The sequence below is a fragment of the Berghia stephanieae genome, chromosome 11, assembly GCF_034508935.2.
Source record: "Berghia stephanieae isolate SIO BIC M18660-M18661 chromosome 11, UCSD_Bste_1.3, whole genome shotgun sequence".
Classification (NCBI taxonomy): Eukaryota; Metazoa; Mollusca; class Gastropoda; order Nudibranchia; family Aeolidiidae; genus Berghia; species Berghia stephanieae.
This window is the reverse complement of record NC_088370.1, coordinates 38951150-38958649: the sequence shown is the minus strand read 5'-3', so window position 1 is coordinate 38958649 and position 7500 is coordinate 38951150. Positions and strand designations below refer to the sequence as shown.

Below are 7500 nucleotides of genomic sequence, written 5' to 3'. Positions count from 1 at the left end.
GTTTTTAAGGGTTTTACGGCGCTTGCAACACATTTAGGTTATATCAGCGCCAGTAAAAAGGAAGAAAATGGGATAGTAAAATGTTGTAGAATTACAATTAAAGCACCCAAGAGAAAGTAAAACAAAGGGGAACTGGGAACAAATAGGGATCAGATGTAGATTCCAAGAGCATACCACCAATGTACTTAGTTTGAGATCACGAATAAGTCTCATCTGGACACAAGCACGGCCCCCACTAAGAGGAATACACTCAAATGCTTACATTATAAATTGTAACAAATATAATAATACATAACAGAGAGATGATTAACAAGGAAAAAAACATCATCTCCCAAAACAATAACTATGCATTTGACTGTTTCCCTCCCAGCCAGGACTCCGGCCAGGGCCAGGACAAAACCAAGCAATCTCATTCCAAGACAAAGACAGGAAACAATTGGAAAACGGGTATGGGGGGATAGAAGACACAGCATGTACCTCCCTGCCCACTATGGGAGGTCAGGATCCCCACCCAGAGTGACAATCATTAACATTGCCTTGCCATTTTTGTTAGAATGCCTGTGTCTGTCAGATAGCTCGTCCCATGCCGCAGATATATATTGGACTCAGATAACGATTTTGTTACTGGCTATGAAAAGTTTTTACTTCGCATGCATGGAAGTAAGAATTGTTTACATGAAGTTAAAAACCGATTGAGTGAGTGAGTGTGAGTGAATGCTGCCCAAATTACAGATAGCCACACACACACACACACACACACACACACACACACACACACAAACACACACATATACACAAACTCTCTCTCTCTCTCTCTCTCTCTCTATCTATCTATCTCTCTGTCTATCTATTTATCTTAATATCACTAAGATTGACGTTTCGTCACATAGGGGCTTTCTGTATTAAGGCGTCAATAAAAAAGGAAGAAGAAGAAGAAGAAGAAGAAGAAGAAGAAGAAGAAGAAGAAGAAGAAGAAGAAGAAGAAGAAGAAGAAGAAGAAGAAGAAGAAGAAGAAGAAGAAGAAGAAGAAGATGAAGAAGAAGATTTAAGGAGGGGAAGGCGGAAGAGGAGGGGAGGAGAATGATTGAGTTAGCATGAATGCATTCGGTTGGCAAAAGAGGAATGAGACAAAAAGAAGACGGGGTGAAAATAAGTTGTTGTTTTTTAAAGGAGTGACAAATACATAATTAAGAGTGATTGAGTAGGTGAACATGTTTAAGTATTTTTGTAAGTCATGAAGAAAGTGATTGAGTGAAGCTAATAAGAAAGTTGCTAAAAGTATTAATCCGTAAAGTTGCAAATTGGTAAATTTGGGAGTGAAAAAATATGAAGTAAGTTATTATGTAAGCCTTTATCTAGCAGGAGAGAGTGAACAAGTAGGAAGGTAATTAATCAAAAGAGTAACTTAGATTTGCAAGTAATAAATAACTCGTGTTTGATGAGAAAACCAGTCTTACCAGTTCATGCTGAAGCCATGACAAAGCCGAATCCATTCTTTTCTTTGTTTCTTTCCATGATTCAGCAGACGATGATGATAATGGCTTCCTTTGTGGTTCCGTTAGATTAACAATTTTATCATTGCCATGGCAACCATCATTCTTCTCATTCACACATGCACCATTTTTTGATGACGACGTCATATCACGTGATCCCATATTATTATCCAATCCGGTGCTTAGTTTGGAAGCTACGGATTTCTGATCATCACAAGATTTTGATTCTTGGTTATCCGATGTTTTAGTAGCATTACCGTATCTACTGTCATCAATGCCTTCATCCACATTCACCCCAACACGCAAATCCACGTCTAAACTTCCTTTGCGTCTTTTGAATATTTTCCCAAATATTTTATCAAACTCGTCGTCTTCCTCAGTCTTCCAGTATTTGGAGAAAAGTTTTTCCATGTCTTCGCCGTCATCGTCGAAAAAATTAGACTTGGAAAAGACTTTGTCCCAATCTTCGTCTTCTCTGGAGTCGAAAAATTTAAGCGCTTCTCGAAAAATATCATCCGTTTGGCGCATGATGATCTCTGGATTGACCGATCCTGGAGATTTAGCGCTAGTGCTACCAGGATGTTGTTTTTTCCGCAGAAAATCAGATTTATTTGGTGTCGGTAAGTATGTTGGTCTGAGATGCTGATTTTGATACTGCTGTTGCTGATGATGCTGGATGGAAGAGGAAGAGGTGGATGAGGAAGAGGGAGGTGGGACCTTATTGTTGTCGTAAAAAGTTTGTTTGAATATGCTTGTCTCGGGGCTTTTGAATCGGAAGATACACGAGTAGTCTATAACATGCGGATTTGTGTTGTTGGGCGGTGATGATAATGCTGACGATGTTACTGAAGACGTCGATGACTGTACATTAGAGGGTGGTGGCGGTGACATGACAATAGCTGGAGGAGATGAAGATATCACAGTTGCAGATGTGGATGAATTTGAGGATAGTTTCGTTGTTGATGAACTGGAATTAGCACTATAGTTGCTGTTTTTTAATGTGCCAGAGTCTTTACTGGTGGTGATCACAGATATTGGAGTTGTTTTTGAATAAGACTCCAGGAAAGGACTATTTTTTGACGCGGCATTACTTTCTATATAATTTGAATACTTAGACGAATTGCCGGGCAAAGGTTGAGTTGAAATGTTTATTTTTTCAATAGGAATATGACGAGTTGTTTGTTTGCTCTCTGTTACGACAGAGGGATTTTTTACGGAGGCAGATGACTGCTGAAATTTGCTGTTGGCAACTGATCTGAAATCGGTTAGTTTTGGTGGCGGGTGATGCGGATGATGGTGGTTTGCCGCTGTAGTAGTAGTAACGGCCTTTGCTGTAGTGCCAGAATTATACGAATGTGGGCTTGATATGACTGTAGAAGTATTGCTTCGCCATTTCGGCGTTGTGGACAATGTGTCTGGATTTGCAGCTGTGGTCTTGGTAGACGTGGAGGTGATTATGGAAGAGGATATGGAGGATGAGTTGACTGCAGTGGAAGAGTTTGTATTTGACATGGCAATACGTAAAGGACGAGTAAGATGAAGATTGCCAGGGGCTGTTGTTGTTGTAGCGGTAGTTGTTGTTGCTGTCGTCATTGCTTGATTACTTTCAGCATCTAGTGTATTTTGTGAGTTTACTTTTGTGTATGATTGAGGCAAGAATGACGATAATGGCGAGGGAAATGCTTGTGTTGATAGATTTGAGGATGATGATTGGAGAGTATTTGATGATAGCGAAGATTGTGGTTGACCGGATTTGACCACTTGGATTTTGACAGAGGAACCGTCCGGTGAGAGGATGTCTATGGAAGATCTGTGGCTACCAGAAGTCTCTGTTGTCGAATATCTTTGATTTTCATCCACCCGACCCGGTTCTGAATTAAAATTTGATTGACTTTGGTTGTGATGTTTTAAAGAGTTGTTGTTGCTGCAGTTGTTGTTATTACTGTTACTTTGATTATATCTGTTTTGTGATATTTTTGGTGGCACTGAGGGTTTGGTAGGAATCCTGACTTCAACACCGTTTTCTGTGTTAAGCACTTTGATTCCAGAGGAGAGAGTAACAGAGTCTGAAGGTGACTTGTGACCACTGGCACTTTTGTTGTTAACGATACCTCCTTCTCTTTCTCCTCCTGATCCCCCTCCTGAGTATATTTGTTGCTTTGCAGAGACCCCACTACGGCCAAGAAAAGCGGGCTTTCTCGACAGCGAGACTCGTGGCTTGGGGGCAACTGCAGGGACGGAAGCTTGTCGCTGAATGGGTTTCCCATTCACTTTTGAACCTATTTTATTATCAATGTTCGAAGTCTGGCTGCTCGAAAAAGAATTCGAATCATCGGGACTCATTTGAGATGGGACTGAGTAAGAATGAAACGTATGGCTTTCAGTTTGATCACCGTCTTGGTGTGGCTGGGCGGATATTAAAGACATAGTGTTTGATTTTGGCTTCACGGAAACCGAAGCGGAAGTATGAGACTGGGAGCCAGTAACGGATGGAGATGAGATCGATGCAGGACTTATTGCTCGTGATGGAAATGATGAAGAGGATGGCGGAGAAGAAAGGGAAGAGGCAGATGAAGGGGAAGAAATTCCAAAATCGCTACCATAACCGCTGCTGCTGTTACAATGAGGCGACAGGGATGAGTTCTGGACGGGATATTTTGAATCGATTGGGGAGTCAGAGGCAAGAGAAGTTGATGATGGTAACTGATGTTGGGCGAATGCTGCTACAGTTGTGGTGTAATCCGATGACTTGGCGACACTGGCAGTCATGTTGTTTGCTGCGTTTGTTGACGATAGAAGATGTTTTCCTTTGTATCGGGATAGAGAATCAAAGCCTGCGTCAGCTTGGATGCCGCTGTCTGTACTGGGAAGTCTAGCGTGTAAAGATCGAATCCCTTGGGGTTCGTCATTGTTAATAATATTATTAATGTTATTGTTACCATGGAAACTAGTAAAATCATCGCTCATCATGATCATATGGTTATTGTCGTCACTGTTTTGGCATCCTTTAAAGGTCATGTGATCTATGTCTGTACCTTGATTGGTCAGATTGGTGAGATCATGATGATCTTCATAAGGTTGTTGACAGAACATCCGAGAGGAAATTGTTTTGATTGGTGCGGAAAACGATCGGGAATACCCGTAACTTGACGACGAAGACGGCAATACATTGCGATTGGTAACCGTTTTGTTCCTTGGCGATGACAACGGTGACAATGATGATATTGAAGAGACTGAGAAAGCGATTGAGTTTTTATTAGATGCGTTGTTAGTCTTCTCGTGTATGACGGGTATTTCCATGTTACTAGGACAACCAGAAAGAGAAAAAACAGCTATATCGTCATGGCCAAATGAGTTGACTTGTTATCTGTAAGAAGAGAAGAAGAAATAAAGAAATTATTATTTTATGAATTCTATAATTAAATTGGTTGCATTCTTCTTGTTGCCGCTGATGCTGCTGTTAATGACTCTACTACTGGTTCTTGGTTGTATATTTTTACATTGTCGCCATAGTTTCTCAACTTTATGTTTATACAATTTTATTCATGCCACGTCAGTAAACGCATTTCCATTTTTTGGATGAATAAATTAAATTATTATTATTATTATTATTATTATTATTATTATTATTATTATTATTATTATTATTATTATTATTATTATTATTATTATTATTATTATTATTATTATTATTATTATTACCCAAGAGTAAATGAGTGTAAGAGTATTACTACCAAAAATACGCCTAACGCTCAATTTACATCTGAGAGTGTGAGCAAAGAGCCTTTTCCCAAAACTCAACTATGCGCCATCATGAGCGGAACTCGGAACACAGGACCTTCCGATCCGAAGGAGAGTGGCATACCACTAGATTCCATCTCCGCACACGTGGAAAATTCTGGCACATTATGGACCAGATGCAAGCAAAAACCACAATTATAAACAGCCTCTCGGAATCAATTGGTCTAAGAATTCACCCTGCAAAGTCAAAGGTCTTGAGGATAGGTACGCGTCAAAGGGAGCAGATCAAAGTAAAAGATCAGGAACTCGAAGATATAGACACTTTCTGCTATCTCGGAAGTATAATTGACAAGGAAGGAGGCACGGAAGCAGAGGTGAAAGCACGAATAGGAAAGGCACAGGCTGCATTCACATCTTTGAACAGAGTTTGGAGAACTAAAGATATCTCCCTTCAACTAAAGCTAAGACTTTTCAACTCAAACGTGAAGTCTGTCCTACTGTATGGATGTGAAACTTGGAACGCATCACAGGCATGTATAAGGAGGGTACAGATTTTTGTAAACAGGTGCATGCGTAAGCTACTCAGAATAAAATGGATGAATAGAATAAAAAATGAAGAAGTATGGAAAAGAACACAGCAGAAACCAGTGGGAGAGGATATAGGAAGAAGACGATGGAGGTGGATTGGACACACGCTTAGAAAGAATGACTCAACTATAACAAAGAAAGTATTGGACTGGAACCCTCAGGGCAGAAGATCAAGGGGAAGGCCACGAGGAACATGGAGAAGAATTAAAGAAGCGGATATACAGAGAAGTGGTAAGACCTGGAATGAGATAAAAAAGTTGGCTCAGGATAGAGAAGGATGGAAACTGTTTGTCTGTGGCCTATACCCTGACCCAGGGTGAAAAAGGCATTGATGATGACACGAGTGACCATTGCTTTATAAATAATCTGATTTTTAAATATCCATATACTTCGCACCTGAACTCTTTAAAAATTGAGATTTTATATAGCGCAATATCCACTAAACGTGCTCAAAGGGGCTTTACAAGGGGTCCCTGGCCAACAGCAACATTTAACATGTAAAACGGGACATGACGCCTGTTAGGCGATAATACACTTTTTTCGGACAGAGACAACGCTGTGAACGGCGGACAGGTAATCATTTTACACCTGAGTAAGGTGAGAGAATGTGAGCAAAGAGCTTTCTCCAAAGACTCAACTATGCGCCGAACAAGGTTCTAACCAAGGACCTTCCAATCCGAAAGCGAGTTTTATACCACTAGACCACATAGCCCCACGAAAAAAAAAATAAAACGAGCAAACTTGCTCAAACGTGTTAACTACAAGGAATTCAAATTAAGTGTTTCCTTTATAAAGTAACACAAAATACACCGCGCCACCTGGTACACATCTTGTACGCATGCCCGACAGGACAGGCTGTTTCCGTTCAAAGGGATCCCGCACTAATCAATTTATTCGCACGTTTAAGAAGTTGGAATTTGTGGCATCATCATCATCATCATCATCATCATCATCATCATCATCATCATCATCATCACCACTACCACCCCCATTACTACGATTTCTATTAATAATAATAATAATAATAATAATAATAATAATAATAATAATAATAATAATAATAATAATAATAATAATAATAATAATAATAATAATAATAATGAGGATGATGATGATGATGATGATGATGATGATGATGATAATAATAATAATAATATCGATATTCTAAACTATTTTTAGACACACGTGTATCGTATTTATACATAACTTGTTAAATATGTATGTACTTTGATTTTCGACCAGGTGAAAGATGTGTTCCATCACCAAACCCCATCTGGTACAAGCACATATTCGTGTTTTAACACGACAGGCGTGTACACTTCAAAGACATCCCTTGTCTCGTAAATAAACCATTAGCGAAAAATCGGATCCTGATGAAAGAAAACCTTAGACGCCGCCCAATTTGTAGAGTGAGTGTATGTTAAGTTTCAAGTTCGTTGCGATTTTCTTGTCTTGTCTTGTCTCTTTTTTTTTTTTTTTTTTTTTGGGGGGGGGGGGGGGGGGGGGTTCTGTTTTCTTTTTAAAGACTGATCGTTTCCCTCAACATGGGGAGTGTTACAAGATTCACGATTATTTCGAGTTTCAAAGTTTATTTTTAGTTTAGGCAGTTTACCAATTTACAGACGATGAGGGTCGCGATAGCTCAGTTGGTAAAGCACTCGCTTCATACGCAAATATT

The 7500-nt window shown here is 39.6% G+C and overlaps 1 protein-coding gene across 5 annotated transcripts in view; it reads right to left on the bottom strand.

Annotated features, from left to right (window-relative positions):
• LOC144956944 (uncharacterized) overlaps positions 1 to 7500 on the bottom strand; it is a 122721-nt gene that overhangs the window by 5882 nt on the left and 109339 nt on the right. For all 5 annotated transcript variants that reach the window (XM_078887785.1, XM_078887784.1, XM_078887786.1 and 2 more), the window contains one exon: positions 1458 to 4860. In XM_078887785.1, the coding sequence (XP_078743911.1) occupies positions 1458 to 4793 (3336 nt within the window). In that variant the 5' untranslated portion in view covers positions 4794 to 4860. The remainder of the gene's footprint in view (positions 1 to 1457; positions 4861 to 7500) is intronic.